Here is a 20059-nt window from a genome sequence, read left to right as displayed (position 1 = left end):
AATTATTTTTATATAATATAATATAAACATGTATCAATAAATTTTTTCTTAATATTTAAAATTTAATCTAAAGTTAGTTACATTTTCTTGTTACGTTTTAAAATACAATAATGTAAAAAATGGAACAAAATGTAAGATGAAACTTGAAGTAATTTATAGTAATTATTAATTTAACGTAAATTGTTGATAAAACAAGAAATAATAAGTTAAAGTTTTCGTTTCAAACAACGTATTTATATACCCTCGAAGAATGCACGCTCAGGTACGAAGAGCGCATATATACGCTATTGAAAAATTGACGCTTGGATATAAAGAAAGTATATATATATATATATATCCATGATATGAATATATTATATATATATATATAATATATTACATTTTGTCTCACATCCATTTATTTCATATTCAACACAGAATACTTCAGAAAATTGATTATTATTAAATTATATCATGTTTTACAGTTAGTTTATTACACGAAACTTTAATATTAATCAGTTAAACGAGGATATTATCGATCGATGAATGTGAATATATGAAATTTATTTCGATTATAAAATGGTATGAATGAAGATAGAAAACTTCCGATAAATTTAAATTGTAAAATTGAATTATAAAGGAAAAAATTGGGAAGTATATATTTCTTAGATAGGAATAAAAAACAAACAATTTATTTATTATTATATCATGAAAGAAATTACATTTTCGTAGGGGATTTTCGTCCTTCCTATCGATTTAAATATCATCAAATATTTTTATAATTATGCCATTATGTAATTAAAAATATCACGCATGTATATTAAAAAGTATAGTACTTCGAAAGCTTATAAAAAATCAATCGAGAATCGTAAGCGCTTAATACGTCAGCGTCGAGTTATGTCAGTAATATTGTGTTCTGTCCACGAAGAATACATTATCTCACAAATACGTTGAAATGAAAGAGCAAAGAAGACACAAAATATTTAAATCTAAATAAGAAAGGATAAGGAAAACAAAAAAAGTAACGAAGTTTTGTAAATATAATCAGACAGATCCAATCGTTTCGATTTACCCCATGGTATTTTATCAGTTCAATTACTCTATTTAACGTATTAAGGATAAATGTAAATCTATGTTCTTTGTATGTTGCACATTCTCTATATAAAAATACATATATATTATAATACGGTATTTTGAGAAGATTTCTAATTATTATTTCTAATATTAATTATTATCGATGTAACATACAATTTAACGAATAAATCTGAATGCCTTAAAGAAATGAAATCTTCTCTTCAATTCTCTTAACAAGATGGACTACTCGAAATCCGGATAAGAGGAGGCGGTAGACTGTCGGAAAGCTTTGGTCGTGGCATTATAATGGAATGAAGAATAAGAAGAAAAAGAAGAAGGGGGATGCATGAACGAGTTCCGTTGAGTTCCGCGAGGGTCGAGCGAACTCGATGGAGTGGATGGTAAAATGATGGAGAGGGGAGGAGAGGCACGCGTCTCCGGCGGATGGCGCGAGCGCGGCTCGCGATTGACGGCTGGCGAGACTTACCGAGCCGGGTTAGGTAGTGGGGAAGAGGGGGTTGGGAGGTTTGGCGGGGGAGGTATACGAAATTCGACGTCAGTCTAGCGCGAGCCACGCCGAGATTCGGACGATAAGAATATGTGTAAGGTGTTACGAAAAATCATCCCATCTATTAACATTCGTTCGCGTTATTGACATCTTTGAATTTCTCCCTCTCTTTCTCTATTTCTCATTTTCCCTTTCGAGCATTTGTTAAGGATTAAACCGTTGTCCGTGGGTTATCATCTATGAAAGGTCGGCGAAAAGAGTATTTGTTAAGCATCAATATGACTCGTAACATATGAGACACAAAAAGCGCGTAAAGCTTAACGAGCTCGGTGCATCCGTGAAAGAGAGAGAGAAAGAGAGAGAGAGAAAGAGAGAGAGAGAAAGAGAGAGAGAGAGAGAGAGAGAGAGAGAGAGAGAAAGAGAGAGAGAGAAAGAGAATTGTCCGGGGCGATACTAGCGAATTGCGTGGCGAATATCATGAACTACGAACTCTTGGAGGAGCGAAGGCGTCACGATAGAAGAGTACAAGTTGGAACGACGACGAGGTGTTACCGAGAATCATCTATACTGAATATTTTCTTCTCTACGTTACTGCCATTCTCATCGACAGACGTATCATCGGCATCATCGCTGTTATCGTCGCGATACACGTGAAAGGAGAGGTGCGTCTAACGGCGCGAAGTACGCCGCGGGCAAGCAGCGCGTGTCGTACTGGCGCTAGAAGAAGAGAAGCGAGGGGAGGAGGTGGAGGAGGTGGAAGTGGTGGTAAGGGAGGAGGAGGTGGTGGAGAAGGAGGAGAAGGAGAAGGAGGAGGATGAGCGCCAGAGAAGTCACCCTTCTTGGCGGCTCCCCTTGGGGCTTCCGAATGCACGGAGGACGTGACCTGCACCAACCCTTACGAATATCTAGAGTAAGTACAAACCGAACTTTTTTTTTATTTTCGAATGAACCTTTCTATTTCTTTATTCTTTCACATTTGTAATCCTATTGTGTTTACTTTAGTACGGCCGATCATCGTTCGGCGTCGCCCCGTTATCGCATCCGCCAACTCCCCCACTCCCTCTTCTCCTCTTTCCCGATTTTCACCCAACGGGAATTTGAATTATTCATCGCGATTCTTGTCGTTGCTCTTTTCCATCGTCGAAAAAAAAATATCTTTCGAGTAGAAAATATTTCGTGCCGCTACAACATAAATTGCATTATAGGTGATAGCATACAAATTCTGCTCCGTTGGGATTTACATTATGAATTTCGTGTGTTTAGGTTACTCCAGAAAAGTTGCGCCTGAAAAGATATATCCAGTGGCAATTTATTTAAGATTACGTAATCGTCTTTATTTTACGAATTATCTTCAGTTAAATCAGAGATTGGTTTTCTTTTCTTTTCCTCTCTCTCTCTCTCTCTCTCTCTCTCTCTCTCTCTCTCTCTTTCTATCTCTCTCTATCTATCTATTTCTCTCTCTTTTTCTTCTTTTCCTTTCCTTTAATATATAAACTGGACCATGCAGATACAAAAATTTTCTTTTATCGAATAGTTGATATATATATATATATATATATATATATATATATATATATATATATATATATATATAGTTTAGTTGTTATAGGAAAGGTAGTTCTTGTAGTAACTCGAACGTAACGCATTTTAATTTAACCTTTGTACATCGCCGCTCAAGTTAAAAGATATGCAAAAATACGTGTTACCTAAGAAAGCTATTAAAGCCGACCAGTTGCTTGTATCGGTTATATATATATATGTATATATATATACCTGTAGATATAACTGCACGTAGAGATTATCGTGTTCATTGACGACCACCTTCGAACAAGTTGATACCGAGCCGATTTGTTCGGGTTAATAAAGTTTGATAGATAGGAGCTTGGTCGCATAGATACGATAATCTACGTTCATTGAATATCGATTTATGAATATACTTTTTCGATCATTAATGCAATCATCGTTGATCGTATTAACATTGATGTTCATTTCGATAATATGTAATTATAAAATTAATGTACAATTTTTAATGATAATATTTATTTATTTATTTTGTTACAATATAAATTTACTTTCATTTTTGCTTTATTTTTCTTCTTTTTTTTTTTTTTTTTTTTTTTTTTCTTTTTTTTTTTTTTTTTTTTTTTTTTTGAACATTTCTAATTACTTTCTTTTCTTCCTGATTTTTTTCACGATCTTTGAAATATTTAAGATATTTGTATATATAATCATAATGAATTTTAATGCATTTCAATAGATCGACGGATTGGTTCTATCGATAAGATAAAGGTTTATGTTGGACGAGCTCTCATCCAGTAGAAAGCGAATATAGATCGAGTGGTTTTAGTGCTAGGTCAGCATGCAAGCTCTCTAAATAGACTTTGGCTTGTTATTTTGTATAACCGGTGTACAACAATCGTAATATCCAAAGAGAGAAACCTATCGAACAAGTTTTTATTCGTATTCATTTCTTCAATATATTCAAAAATGTGATTATTGAAAAATATGATATTAATATATGAAATTGATTTAATAGTATTTAACGAAGATTAATCAATACTTATTAGCAGTGCCATAAAAATATAGAGTAAATAAATGCGTTTATATATTGAACCTTAGTTTAAAATAGGATCATTTCTTAGTGGGACATAAATAACTTAGACACGATTTAATCTGGCGCGACACCGCAAGATTATATCGTATCGCAGATCGGCTTTTATTTTTCATTTTCTTTTATTCGAAACATTGTAATGTAATAAGTACGATACTTGCGACAACTCGAATCATTATTTTAATCGAAAGGATTTACTTATACGTAAATAATAGTAATAAAATGACTAATACGTACGTAGTTACGACGAATTACAACACTGACCTTATTTAAATATTTTAATGAGTATTATTTATATTCATGGTTTAGAAAAAAAAAAAAATAACCAATTATAGTAATTCACTTTCTCTCTCTCTCTCTCTCTCTTTTTTTCTTTTTTTTTTAATGTCGAAATCGCATATATTATATATTATGAAATAATTCCGTTACTTTCGATCATTCGAGTCAATAAAAATATTCGTTGCTACATTCCACGAGATACTTACATACGATCTTATAATCAAGGCCGCAACATTCGTCGTTCTGTTTATTAATTGAACCACGTTCATCTCTTGTTGATCGTTCTTTATTTTAAACAAGAAGGCTAGTTCACTATCGTGAGTGAATACGCAATTGCAAGAGAGCTCGGACGATCCGGTTTAATTGCATCCACCTGTCTCGTCGACTAAACCGCATAGTGTACCGTGGTTTAGAGACCCGGTTCTCATCCTTGAGCTTGCGATCGACTTTAACAAAGCGGACTTAGGAAGGTATTACGCGTATACTTTGATTTATTCGTATTTATTTCAACATCGGTAAAAATTATTTCAACATCAGTACGTACGTATGTATTTAAGTACGAACATATCCACGTCTGATCGATGATCATTTCATTTCGATAATAAAATAGAAAGAGGTTTTGAAAGTCGATTGAAAAAGAAAATAAAAAGAGATAATAATAAAAAAAATAAATAAAAAGTTTCCTGGGTAATGACTCATGGTCAATTAATCTTAATTTCACGTGTTTTGCGTGGCACCTGCTTCTCTCTTTTTCATTCTTTTTTTTTTTCCTTTATTATTGTATTCCTATCAAGGACATAGCCTTGGTAGAAATCTAGTAGGTTTGGAATATAAATAGTGAAGAAAGAGAGGAACGATCATCGCCGAATTAAAGTTTTTAATCTCGCCGGCGGGAACGTCTTTGTGAGGATAAAAGATTGCTCGAGAGAAGTGAACTGACGAATAAACGGGAGAGAAGAGAGAAGAAAAGATGAGAAGAAAATAAGAAGTAGGAAGGGAAAAAAAAAATAGGAGGAAGAAGGAAGCGTTATGGTGGCGTGAAACGTGTTCCGGGATAACTCCAAAGGAAATTCATGCCCTCGAAAGGAAGTCACAGCGTGGTAAATGACAAGAGGAAGGTGTACTTTCAGGATAAAGTTCAGATAGTAGACTTCAGTAATAAGAGAATGAGAGAAAGAAAGAGAGAGAGAGAGAGAGAGAGAGAGAGAGAGAGAGAGAGAGAGAGAGAGAAAGATAAACAGAGAGAGATAAACAGAGAGAGAGAGAGAGAGAGAGACACAACTATTATTGTATCTTCGCGAGGCGCGTTACTTTTTATTTTTTTCCTCTCTCCTTTCTCTTTGTGTTTTTTTTATTTTTTTTATTTTTTTCTTCGAATTAAAAGATCCAGATCTTCTACGATTTACTCGCTTGAAATCTCATTCTATGTTCAGTTCGTCAATCTTCGTGGATCAAGGAGAAGGGAGACTGTCACAATGAAGGTCTTTCACGTACTTGATTTATCACAATGAATACAGGCATTGTATCTTTTCGTAGACTGCATAGAGAGAGAGATAGAGAGAGAGAGAGAGAGAGAGAGAGAGAGAGAGGGAGAGAGAGAGGAATAACTTTGCTCTTTCTATCTTCCATCTTTTCTCTTTTTTTTTCTAAGCGATTAGAACTTTTCTTTTTTATATTCGTAGAATCTTCGTTCTCGATTATTGTTCCTCGCGTTATCGCACTGAATAGTATCGTTTGTTTTATTAATAAAAGGAATATAAATAGATTTAATATGATAGAAAGTGAAATATAAAAGTCTATTTTTTCGAATTGCTTTCGAAATTTCACAATTTCATTTGCGGTTGCATTGGTGAGCGTTCGTCTAAACAAATATGTCGCGTCAATGTATCTTTCGTTAAAGAGGGATTATGTTCAAGAGAACGAAGAGACTCGAACACGAAGGTAGGGTAGATCGTTCAAGTGTGGGGCTTGAAAAGCAAATACGCAAACCTAAACCAACCCTCCTTTTCCCCTCTTGCTTCCTCACTTGCCCGGTAGTGCAATATCAGCCGGTTCGCTATGGACCGTTGAAATTGGAACGCGTTTCTGCGGTTCCGCATGTAGTTTCGCAGACGGTATACATAAACGGATATTTCTCCTCCGTGATTCGTTCGGGTTCAAAATTCGCCACGTGAATATATATATATATATATATATATATATATATATATATATATATATAGAAAGAGAGAGTTTTCTTTTATTTACTCGCGAAGGATCGTGCTAAATCGTTTCGAAAAATTCTTTTTTTTTTGTCGTGGTAGAAGATTGTAATTCTATTTTCTTTTTCTCTCTTGAGAAATTTCGTCCTACGTATACGATGGCTCGATATCGTTCTTCTTTTTTTTTCTTTTTTTTTTTTTTTTCTTTTTTTACAAGCTATCTATTGGACTAAAATTCAAATTAATAAAATCACATCATTCCCGAACGAGACTCACCGTCGATTTTTATAACTTTATCGTTAACTTGTTGACTCGTTGGAGACAGTCATCATTTATATAGCGATGATCGCATAGATATTTTTCTCGACTTTTGTAAAGTCTTTTTTTAGGATAGACGATATCAGTGTGCACATTAAAGGTGTGCCGACTAGTTTGGCACTGTTTCATTTCGTTTTCATAATTGTCGGGAAAGCTATTCATTACTAATCTCGTCGTAAACTATGAACTTGGCATAATTGGGAAAGCGATGTATCCAAGTATCGAATGGCCCAGAAAACGCTCGTTAATTCGGACTAATATGCGGCTATTGATTCATACTATGTGTGTATATATAGTTATATACATACATATATTTACTGACACGCATACTCACTTACACATATATCGTATACACGTCATCGGATAACTTTACGTAAGGAGATTAATTCGCTCATTTGTGTCAAGTATTTCCTCGTAGAATCTTTTCATGTGCATTAGCATAAATAATAAAAATTATATGTACATTAAATCGACGTATAAATATATATATTTTAACACGAACGCAACTTTTTTTTTTTTTTTTAATATTTCAGACAATCGTTGTATAGTCATTTAATTATCATCGCGATATAAAGGTAAAAGAATTCGCAGTCAGCTGGGAGCGGGAAATGGCTCGTTGCACACGGAGGAAGTCGGGGCGCCTCGACATTGACATCACGTTTCAAGGTCACACGTAGGCCGTAACAGAGAAACATGCATACGCATCTCGTGACGTAACTCGGTACAAGCCTGTAATCTAAGACCGCCTCTAGTGCCTTCGTAATTAGTGCACAGTTACGTGACAGCTAGAAAAGGTAAACCATTTGGGAATCGGTGACATCAGTAATACGTATTTTTTGATGAAAATTTATAAATCAGTATAATCCGTGTGCTTTTAGTGATTGTGGCCATCCTGATCTCCCTTGCAAATGAGAATAATTTTCGTATTGTGCGCAAAACCGACTATCTTTTGTGATATCGTCATCGATAAAATGAATTATTCATAAGAATTGTATATCTACGTATTGTGTTGATCCTCTTTTTTTATTGTTTTGTTTCCTTTTCTATTTTTTTTTTTCTTCTTCTTCTTCTTTTTTTAGAAATTCATCTCGTAATGCGCTCGTGTCAAGCGTTAAACAACGAAACGAATTATGACAATTAATAAAGGAGGAAATATAAATATCTATTTGTAATCGAACGATCGACTTTACATTCGCTTCGACAATTATTAACGTGACCTTTAATTTCATAGTACAAAAGTATCGTACTTATAATATCTTTTTTTAATGTTAAACGCACGAACGAAAAGCTTTATTTAGCGATTTACAAATAAATACTTAGAAGAAGAATGTAAGAACTCTTGTTGTGTTGTCAGTTAAAGGATTCGAGTTAACTGGTTTTTTAAAAAGTGAGTTCATACGCGTCGTATAAAGAATTTGAAATACGCGGCATAAAATATTCCGTATCGTTCTAAATACAATTTTAAAGAGATTCCGCGTTGAACAGTCTAAAGAATCTGGCATATCGCCGGATACCACCTTCGTGATCTCATCGAATACAGTTAATTAACGTGCGAATCGGCACGTAAGTTAATCGCACTCGACGAAAGCGGAATTCGATCTCGAACGATATATACGATGTAGTAATGAGAGTAATTATTATTCATGGTATGGTATATCGAAGTACATTGAACTATCGTTTCTCGTAAATTCGTATTGGTAATAAACATTTATCGTAATTTCTAATTATCCTCTATGCGTATAGGTAGACTACTAGCATATATTACTATAGTATTACGTGGATGAACGTTCGAATCGATATCGAAACATCGATAATTACATACGCGATATTACGTTAACTTCCGTATACATATAGATATAATAATGTAATATTTTTTAAATATTTTAAAACCTTGTATATTTATGTTTTACATGTGATAAGTGCACGTTAATATCTACTTTTTTTTTCTTTTTTATTCCTCTTTATCGATGACTCTTTTTTAATGTAACTGTAAAGTCAACAGTACCGGTGATAAAGTTTTATGAAAAGAGAGCGAGTTTGAGAAGAAAAAGATAGCTGTTTTGCTGGACGACGTAAAGAACGTTTAATGCAGGTCACGACAGTTTGATATATCGCGAACGTAAATCGCGGGAAAGATAAAAAAGCGGGTGTTCCGTGGATCCGCTTTTGCGAGACCTTGGGAAAAAAGAGAAAGAGAAAGAGGAGGAGGTGGAGCTGAAAGTGGAGATGGAGGTGGAGGTAGAGCTGGAGGAATGGTCTCTCTCTCTCTCTCTCTCTCTTTTTCTTCTTTTCTTTTCTCTTTCTCTTGTATTTCTTTCTCTTTTTCTAAGAAGTGAAAGAAATCGATCGTCGGCGCCTGCAGCAGGAAGACACGCGCAACATAGCTGTGAGTCGAATATCGGTCTGCATAACTGTAGGCGTGACTTTAAGCTCTGGAATTGCTCCAACTACGAATCGTCAATGCATCTACGATTCACCAACGGAGTACGAATTGTGGCTATTAAAGCCGAAAGAAAAGCTATTCGCCTTTTGTCAGAGTTTATTCTGTGCATCGTTCTTTATTCGATTCGTATCCACACGAGAAATCGATAATATCTATTTTTGTGATCTCATTAATCTTCTGTAATCTCATATGACTTCTTGAGCTCACATATATACATCTATGTGTATATTTTTCAAGTTTTATTTTATTTCATTTATATAAATTTAATTCTTAGTTCATATCTAAAGTTTTTAATATTTTCTTCTTTCTTTAAGTTCAATTATATTACATTATACTAATCGTAAGTAATATTATGATTTTTATATTGTATAATTCTTTTTTTTTTTTTTTTTGTAGAAACGACGAAAAATTAGATTGCAGAAGGTTGCGTCTTATGTAATGTTCTTTTTTTTTCATTGTTATACTGTAACTATAATTATACTATGTGTACTAAGTGATATTATAATTTTTACATTATGCATATGTATATATATATATATATCTTTTTTTGTAGAAATGAGAAGAAATTAAATTATAGAAGGTTGCATCTTACGTAATGTTTTTTTAGACTATAATTATATTATACTAAATGATATTATAATTTTTACATTATGTATATATATATAGATATTTCTTTTTGTAGATATAACAAAAAATTGGGTTATATAGGGTTTACGAAGAAGGGAAGAAAATTAGACAAGTTATAGTATTACATTTCTATAAATAAAATGGTCAAATGTTTTTTTTTTTCGACCGTTTTTTTTAACATTGAACGCTTTAATGATCCTTGTGTTTTATTTCTCTCTCTCTCTCTCTCTCTCTCTCTCTCTTCCTCCCTTTTTTTATCTTTTTAAGCAATAAATTACGAGTGACTCAACGCGACACGTATATATTTGAGTTATCGTTTCAAGTATCCGATAAGACGTTTTGTTTTTAACGTTTAGAAAACGAACAAGGCCAAGGTGTAGAGTTATCGTACGAAGTATCGTATAGCGAACGTAAAACCACCACATGATCGATTAAGTCGAATCAAAGCTTCGCTGTTTTTAAAGGAAGAAAGAAAAAAGAGAAGTAGAGGGGGAAAGATTTAGAAAATCCGTTCACTTGCTCGCTCCATTAGCCTTTCTTTGCATAGTGTTCGCATTAACCTTAATTGATCGCTAAAAGCCATTAAGCTATACCGATTGCACGAGTTAACGTGACGTAACGTGCATCACTGAGATTAAAAATCACGATCTATGAAATTGACTTGAACGAAATCACCAAGTGTATCGTTTAATCGAATGATTTATATAAAATTTAACTTTTAATTAATTGTTTTGTAATCTCGCATTAAGATACATACATATTTATGTATTTGCATATGTATATTTATACATACATAGATACATATATAATATGTGAATATTAAGCTGTACAGAAAGTTTGTATTCAATTCACACGAAAATATTAAAAAATTTATTAACCTTATGCATATATTAAAACGATTTGCCTATGCAGAAGTCTCTTTATAAATTTATTTATTTATTTTTTATTTTTTATTTTTTAATTTAATAATTCATTTTGAATTTTGTTCGTTTCATCGAAGATGAAAAAGATTTGTAAGTTTAATCCAAAGTTTCCGTAGTACAACCCAATATTTACTTACATCACTCAACTCTATGATATAAGATTTAATCAAACCGAATTGATTGAAGTGATCAAGAGGACGTTTAATAACGTTTTGATCATGATTCGCTCGTGCGACGATTACGTCTCGACGGCAGTTAGTTGCATTCTGTGGGTATTCAGGGAGAGGCACTCTTTAGTTCATTGGTCATTCGATAAGTCAGTGACTCACAGTCGACCCTACGCATTCCCCTCGACTGAGTTAGCCCCTTTCAAACTCACGCTCACTTACGCCCGCATAACATAGAGCCCATAGCTATACATATCTTCTTGTCTCTGTACTTATGTTAGCGTCATAGAACGAGCCATTCCTCAAGATCGTATCCTTTTCTTTAAGGAGCCCCTTTACTCATGGCGAATGGATCAATCCAATCATCTATTAAATCTCTATTAATGCATTCTCAAGTTTTTATTGAAGCGTTAAATCACAGTGAAATCTCATTCCGTTATATACGATTTTTATAATAATCCTTGTCCATTATTTTTATAATATGTATAGATCTCTCGGGATTAATCGTAGAGTAAGTTGAAATAATCATTGGCTGTTTTTAATAGTCGGAGAAACTCGGGTAGAAAGTCGTGATTATTTCGAAAGTTTATTCGATGAGTTTATAATTGTTATCGCAAGTAAATTATTCCTTGATGTACAGTGGAATGTTTGAAATCTATACGTATTAATAGGAAAATAGAACGGACGAGGGAAAATATCTAAGAAAAAGGAAAAAAGATATATAAATAATAGGTGTGAAAATGATATCGTAAGAGAGAAGATTATATGTACGGCACTGAGGGTCCCATATGCCTTCCCTGTGTAGAGCAAGCAGTTGCTGCTGTTCCTTGGGCCAGTCGTAGCGATAGCTTACTCGAGTACGATCGTTCCGGACCCATCTTGAACAAGTTTGATTCAGTATGAAATTCAACGGATTGTGTTTATTTTTTTATTAAACAATTTTTTTTATAATTCTGATAAATTAAAAGAAACGAAAGAACGATCAAAGTGATAGCCGATCATTTGGCGATAAATTTTCATTGAAAAATCACTTAGTGTTGTGTGTAAAAAACGGGGATATCATCGATCGAACGATAAGATCGATAACGATCGAGAGTTTGTTCAATTACGCACATCAATAGAAAGGTAGACTCGTGTGTTTCCTAAAGTTTCTTCAATTGAAACGTTCAAACGCGTGCTGGGGATCGATGGAGATCCAATTTACGTTGAGGAACTCTCGAATAGGATCGATTCGAAGCGTACAACTTGTACGTTCGTGTTCGTAAAAGCGTGCTTTGTTTTCTCCGTTCGCTCATCCGTCCGTCCGTTCGTTCGTTCGAGTAGAGAGAAGACAACACCGATGTTGTTGTTGTTGTTGTTGTTGTTATTCTTGTTCTTCGGTTACTCGCGTCATTTCCAACAGGAAACAAAAACGTGTAGAATCGGAGAAAACTTTTTCGAAAGATAATTACGAATGTAGTGGTACTTTTTGTTTCTTTCTTTAATTTTCATGCAGTTGTGAAATACGTCATTAAAGAAAAGTGTTGGGAATACGATAGACGAAGAAAAAAGTTTGTTTGATAGAATCTATCATCATGGTTCATACGAGTTATGCCCATTGGGCTTGTCTGCCGAGCACGTATAGAAATAAGGTTTGTAATGTGAAAAATGTTTAATTATTTATGGCGAGAAAAAATACTTGTAGATTTTGTATAATTTTTTTTCTTTTTTATGAATATGTATCTATTTTTTTGTTTCGTAGAAAATGATACGTCATTATAATCCTTATATATATATATATATATGTATCTATATCGAAGGAAAGTATAAAATGAATAATAATTCGTAAGGAAATATAACAGAAATAATTCGATGAGCGTGGACAGTTTACGAAAGAAATTAAATAGATAGAAATAATATTTTTATTTTCCTAGTTAAATAAATAATACATCAAGAAGATATACAGATATATTTCGAGACCTGCGAGTTGGATATTGACCTTTCGAGATTAAGAAATTTTAATTAATCTTACGTAAAGTTCCTTCGATCGTTTCAACATCAAAGGGAATCAGATCCGACGTAAACATGCTTCGAGAATGAAAAGGTAATAAGAATGAACAGGCGCTTCTATTTTCGATTTTTACCCTTCGTAATTTTCCGACAACAGCCGTTATCCGCTCGCGTAAACGATCGCTCACGTTTATTGCCGGAAGGGTATCATGAAGCAGCTAGCTATAAACTACGTACTATGGTAGCTTGAGAAGGAAATACGTTATAGTATTTTCGTGTTAACGTTGTATACTTGAAAGAGAGAAAAAGGGGGAGAGAGAAAGAGAGGGAGGGGAGAGAGAGAGAGAGAGAGAGAGAGAGAGAGACGTATCGAGGATCACGATTTTCAGGGTGATTGCGGTAAACGCGTCGAATCATTAAACGTGCTCGCGCTTACTATCGTAGACGATCTATTGAGAGAAAGTGAGAGGAGGGAGGAGGAAGGTGGTGGGAAGAGAATAATATAGGTGGATAGATATAAGCGTTGAGATAACGATGTCGATAAGTGAAAGATGAAAAGTACGTCTTGCGACCTTGAAATTTTTTCCTTTTTCTTTTTTTCTTCTTTCTTTTCCTTTCTTTTTTTTTTTTTTTTTTCATTGTTCCTTCCTTTAAAAAGATAACGTCGTAGCTCGTCGTATTTTGTTAAGAAAATTGTCTGTCTCCTTGATATTACATGTCACCGATGTATTTTCTTCGTTTTATCTTATTTATCTCCTTTCTCTTCGGGACACGTAAAAAGGCACATTCTTTTCTTGATTATACTCGCCGAGCGAGCTTCGTAGCTCTCTAATATACACACACACACACACACACGTACATACAAACGCACACGTACACATACGTAAGTAGATAAGAACGCTTGATGTATCAGATCTCGTATGGTAAAACTTTTCTTCGAGTATCGAAAGGTTCCCACGAATTCGATTCGCGGAAATACATAGATAAGTCGATGTCCCAGATGCACTCTTGATACTTCTCTCGCAAGGCGTGCATTTGTGACCGGGTGCCTCTTAAAAAGTTGACTCGGTGTGTATCTGTCAATGTCTGACTCGCTTCAACCGCGCCCATTTGGCTTAGAGCCGCACCCACAGTTGAATATCATGCAAACTTACTGCTATTCCCTAATTACGTATTCCTTCGTAGCTTACCCGTGTCTATTTCTAAGAAAACTCCCTTTAGGAATTCACGTAGTTCTAGTGCATTTACGTTCGCGTTTACGTTCGCGTTTACGTTCGCGTTTTGCATTTACGTTTTCCATGTGCTCGCGTGAGTGTTGACACGTACGACGACTCACCGAGAAGAAGGATGCAATTACCTTTCTCTCCCGATTGACTTCCGATCGTTAGATTCTATCTTATAAACGTGAAATTAAATCTTTTTCTTTTCTAATTTCTTTTCTTTTTCCCTTTTTTTTTTCTTTTTCTTTTTTTTTCTCTTTTTTCCTTTTCCCTTTTCATTTTTCTCTAGCGATAGTTATGTAGACTTCCGGCGGATGCATGCCTTTTATATTCCATGGATTCTCCGACTTTCTTATTTGTCTTTTCGATCTTTTTTACTTTTCTCCGTTCGGTATAATTGTCGAATTTTTTGTTTAGAGCATCGACTCATTTTCTCTTCTTTCTTTCACAGTTATCTATCATGTAGGGATATTTCTTGATTGTATAATAAGGAATTTTTTATCTTTTTCGTTTTTTTTTATTTTTTTTTATTTTTTAATGTTGTTTTATTTTATTTTTATTTTATTTTATTTATTTATTTATTTATTTTTTTTTTTTTTTTGAATCTTTTGATGGATAATAGACGGAAATAGTACTCGTGGTTCCGTGGCTTTCTTCACAAGCCGATCCGATTACCCTCTTGGATCATCGCAACGACCTTAGCGATCGTAATCCAATCTTCGTGTATCTACTCGATAATATGATCATAAGTGATATCAAACGAGCACGATAGTAAGAGATCACCGTGGATATTTAGCGAAAGATTCGAATCGATGGTAGCTAGTTACTACGATATGAATAAACGTATAAAGGAAAAATATTTAGACATATAAACAGAAATGCAGATGATTGAAATATAATACGGTATAAAAAGTAATCGTACGATCGTAAAATAGTCGTCGAGTATGAACGACGCGTAGCGTCCTTACGAAATATAGTCGCGCCTCGAATAAAATATACCGTTATCTCTGGGACACATCGCAATTATTCCTATCGCGTAATTCATGTCGAACGAATATGGCGCTCCGGATATGCCGTAGATTCGATTCGTACTCCTTTACACCTGTTACATCGCCGCGTGCTTGTCATACGAATAAGAATTCGCGTTTGTTACGAGCTTTACGCTAACGGTTTCGCGACCTATTATTTACTGACCGTGATTAGAAAAAATGGGCACACGCTAATAAAATACGTCTAACTATACATAACAGCCACTTATACATTTTATATAATAATTGGTATAATAAATTTTTAGTATATATATATATATATATATATATATATATATATATATGTATATGTATGTAGATATGCTTACATAATAAATTGGTATAATATAATACGACATGATACATTTTTGTTTATTTATTTTAAATTCGTAAATAATTATTTGTGATTTTTCCAATAATTTTTTTTATCTTTTTTCTTTCTTTCTTTCTTCTTTTTTTTTTTTTTTTTTTTTTTTTTTTAATGTCGTATAATATCTTTCAAAGACGAAACTTTTGACAAAATTCTTTCTGAGGGTGCACACGTCAGCGCGCCTTGCGTTCTTCTCGCAGGGTATAGAAAGAAAAAGAGAGAGAGAGAGAGAGAGAGAGAGAGAGAGAGTCGTAGACAGAAATCGCGATTCTAATATTGTCCTAGGCCACTGGTCGTTGGTGGCTCGCGACAAGCCGGCCTCTCAGTGAACTAACCGCTTCGGTGGTATCGACACGCCGTGAAAATTCCTCCGCAGCTTCCCTTGCAACTCGTCGGAACTTTTCACATTAGTATTCTTCGCTTAGGCGAGAAGCGTGAGAAACATCGGAGGTGAAGCGTTCGAGAAGCGTGGAGAAACGTGCAACGACGAAAAGAAGGAGGAAGAGATAGAAGAAGGAGGTGGAGCCGGAGGTAAAGAAGAAGAAGAAGAAGAAGAAGAAGAAGAAGGAAGAGGAGACGAAGGAGGAGGAGGTGGAGGAGGTGGAGGAGAAACGGAAGACGACGAGCTAGCTCTCTCGACGTCGACACGACGAACGTCGTGACGTCGAACGTAGAAAGTATATTCGCGGAGATAGCAGGCTGTAAATAAGTTACTCGACTTGGCTCGAGCCAAACGTTTACGGAAGTTCGCCGTCGTCGTAGTCGTCGTCATCGTCGTTGAGCGAATGAGCGGAGCGTGAAAGCGGAGAAATCACGAAAAAGTTGGGGTGAGTGTCGCATTTTCCTTCGAGCCTCCAGAGAAGAGATCCCTCCAGAAAGGAGCGTCGAAGCGAAAAACGAACGATCTCGAGAAGATAAGAACGGATGTTCTGCTCCTGCTGCTGCTACTGCTGCTGCTGCTACTGCTACTGCTACTGCTACTCTTTCTTTCTTTCTTTCTTTCATTCTTTCTCTCTTTCTCTCTCTCTCTCCATTCCCCTTCCCACCCTCCCTCGCTGTACTTCTCTTTCTATCTATTTACCTACACACATATATATATATATATATATATATATATATATATATATAATCTTACTTTGTGTTAGTCTTTCTCTGCTCAGCTGCACACTCACAGTGCATACGTAGTGATTTCAAGCAATGAATAATGACGCGAGTGATTCTCGCGGTACTTTCTAACGATTCATCTCGAGTATTTTAGCATATCCCACGCTATCATTTTTCTTTTCTTTTTTTTTCTTTTTCTATAACGTCCTTCAATGCGCGTTTAATCCTTTTATAATTTTTTTCGATATTCATTACTATTGTGAATTTAATTGTTTATCGTTATTTACTCTAGTTAATAATATCCCGTTATAATTTTATAAAAGATAGATAAAAAAGAGTAAAAGTTCAATTGAAAAATTTAATTATATGAATTTTGATTATTGGACACATGTATTATTTTATTTTTCGAAATTTTCAAAAATTCTAGTAAGCGGTTAGAAATGGAATAATTTTCGAAACGTTAAACCGACTATATTATTCCTGTCGATGATCAGTACCAATGAACGAAAAATCTAATTTTACGATATCCGTGCGTGGCCGCTTTCGAGTGTGGACAGATAACAGGCGTGAATAAAGTGGGTCTAATGGACTCAAGTGGTTAAGGGTCAGCGTTAGTGTACGTGTTCCAGTAGTAGGTGTTTGCTCCGTTATCTCTTATATCCTTTTTCATTTTTTTTTTCTTCTCTCCTTTTTTTTTCCTTTGACCGTTAAGATTTTAAGTGTTCTCGAGATATACTCGAGAGATGCCAGAATTGTCATAAAGAAGATCATAACAAATTAATGAATAATCATACGTTAGAAGAAAACATTTTATCTTATTTTCTTGAGAGTAAAGAGTTTATAATAGCGAATTATAGAAACTGACGAATACGTATGTATATACGTACGATCTTAAATATATAAAAGACATTGAATGTTATTAATAGTTGCTAACGAAAATAGTAGCCGATGTTTATGTGTCGTCGTTGTGTTTAATTTCCTGTTAGCGAAAAGATTTTTGCTAATACTCGTAGCGCGCGTTATAGTTTGTCGTCCTTGGCCGAGTTTGGATACGAACGTGCAACGTACCGGGCGCTTCATCCAATTTGGCTGGGTAGTTTATATACGTTGTTCACATTCTCAATTGGACGAGTTGGAATATTTTTATCTATTTAGACTACTAATTAAGTAACTTTTTTTTTCATAGTATTATCGTTGAAACGTTCTCGTGCTTTATTACGAATACTTTAAAAACAAACGTACGAGAAAAAGAAAAGTGAAAAAAAAGTGAAAAGAAGAAAAACAAAGAGGAAAAAAAAATGAAAAATACACATTCCTTATCTTTTTTTAGATATATCGAAAAGAAATTTGAGACGAGCCAGGTTATTTTTATGTTCGTACAATTTCTCTCTCTCTCTCTCTCTCTTTCTCTAAGCGCACCTTCCGAAGGTCAATCGGATTTTTATGAATCGAAAGATATAAGAGGATGGATCTACCCAGTTGTGTTTCGTCGATTAGTTCGAAGAAAGTTAACGTAAGAAGATCGGTGGTGGTACGGCATCGACCGACGGGTGTCGCTGGCCAAAGACGACGGAGATATATTTTTAAACGAATTACCTCATAGGTTTCTCTCTTCTATTTCGTCGTTGTCTTCTTTCCTGCCGCGTGTAAACCGTCGAAAAAATAAACCGAACGCTATCTTTTTTCTTTTCCTTTCTTTCTTTTTTTTCCTTTTTCCTTTTTTTTCTCTTTTCTTCTTCTTCAACAATTCCACCAATCAAAATTGGAATTGTTTCGAGAGTTATACTTAGATAATCTGGAATATTCCACGATGTATAGGAAGAGAGAGAATGAAAGAGAGAGAGAGAGAGAGAGAGAGAGAGTTTCGATATCTCGAAATATGTGGAAATACGGTTTGCGTCCACCATTGTTCGTCCGTCGTAGCTCTCCTGTCGTTTATGGCGCATATGTATACGAATTCCCCGGGTGCTCGTGCAAGTCGGCCAATAAACTCTGCCAGTGGTGCAGCGTTTCGACCAAATAAGTAGAATGTTAAGGCGGTTCTTAGTTTCTCTATGCCATGCGCGAAATGGCGAAGAATATAAGGAACGGGAGAGTTCTTGGAAAAGGGAACAATAAAACAGTAAGTCTGTCTTATATGCGATCATCAGAGAAAGAAGATCCTAGTAGATTATCCTGCTAGTATTAATTGTCGTTTCTCCTAGTATTATTTATTCATTCACGTTTCATTAAAAAAATACATTTGTTCGTTCGTTTGTTTGTTTGTTTGTTTGTTTGTTTTTTTTTTTTTTTTTTTTTTTTTTTTTTTTAGCGATACCAATATACGAATGTACGATATTATTTTCTTTGGCAATGAATTTCACACCTGTGAACCAATTTCTATGTACGAAAATTATAGACATTCGCGTGTAATTAATGATCAACGAGGATAATCGATGGTAATTATTGAAATTACGGTGATCAACGTTCGGAAAAGACATTAATGTCCAAGGCGTCAATGTTCACAGCTATCGGAGGCCCTGACATATGGCTAATGTCGCGTCGTTATTTCATCGATGATAACAGAAGTGGGCGTTGACGGTCCTATCGATGGTATTATATTCAATCGCGGCATGAAAAATCGAGGATAGGTAGTTGCCATCGAAATGGTGTAATGTAAAGAGATTCTTCTCTCGTGTTGTATGTGCTCGTCGTCGATAATCGAATAAAGACGTAATAGAAAAAACTATCTTCGTCAATTAACGGTACAACGATTTCGTGTTTTATCCTATTGAAAAATTCAGTTCCCTCGCGATTCGCTTGCTCCTAGCGAGACAATTTTTTTAAAAGTGTTTCCTTCGTACTTCTTATTCTTCTTCTTTTCCTCTTATTCTTTTTCTTTGAAAGGTAGAACTTCTTTTTCTCTCATCCCTCCTCTCTTTCTCTCTCTCTTTTTCTCATAGAACTCGTACGTGATAGAGCGCGCGAGAGAGAGAGAGAGAGAGAGAGAGAGAGAGAGAAAGAGATACGATCGATATCGTTTGAAACCAGCTAGGGTCGTAGTTTATCGATTTAGTTCAATCGTACCTCGACTCGACACCTTTGACACTTCCTACGAGCATGATTTACAAACGGTAGCGATCGTTCGGTACGATCACTAGAATCCCGTGACCGAGTTCGTAATTAACGAGCAGCTATGGAGCACACAATAGTTCGTCGATCTCATTCGTCCTTAATAG

At 34.9% G+C, this 20059-nt stretch overlaps 1 protein-coding gene and 1 long non-coding RNA gene across 2 annotated transcripts in view; both read left to right on the top strand.

Moving 5' to 3' along the window:
- Nucleotides 1-1603: 1603 nt before the first annotated feature.
- The window catches only part of LOC124950492, a 76690-nt gene continuing 58234 nt past the window's right edge, over nucleotides 1604-20059 (top strand). The window contains exon 1 of the mRNA XM_047497255.1: nucleotides 1604-2471. Coding sequence (XP_047353211.1) covers nucleotides 2376-2471 — 96 coding nt within the window. The 5' untranslated portion in view covers nucleotides 1604-2375. The remainder of the gene's footprint in view (nucleotides 2472-20059) is intronic.
- On the top strand, nucleotides 3798-10680 carry LOC124950493. Its single transcript, XR_007101381.1, has 3 exons — nucleotides 3798-4921; nucleotides 7504-7764; nucleotides 7849-10680. It is a non-coding gene; the product is annotated as an uncharacterized LOC124950493 (long non-coding RNA).

Source organism: Vespa velutina, chromosome 7 (assembly GCF_912470025.1).
Source record: "Vespa velutina chromosome 7, iVesVel2.1, whole genome shotgun sequence".
Taxonomy (NCBI): domain Eukaryota; kingdom Metazoa; phylum Arthropoda; class Insecta; order Hymenoptera; family Vespidae; genus Vespa; species Vespa velutina.
This window is presented reverse-complemented; position numbering and strand designations above follow the sequence as displayed.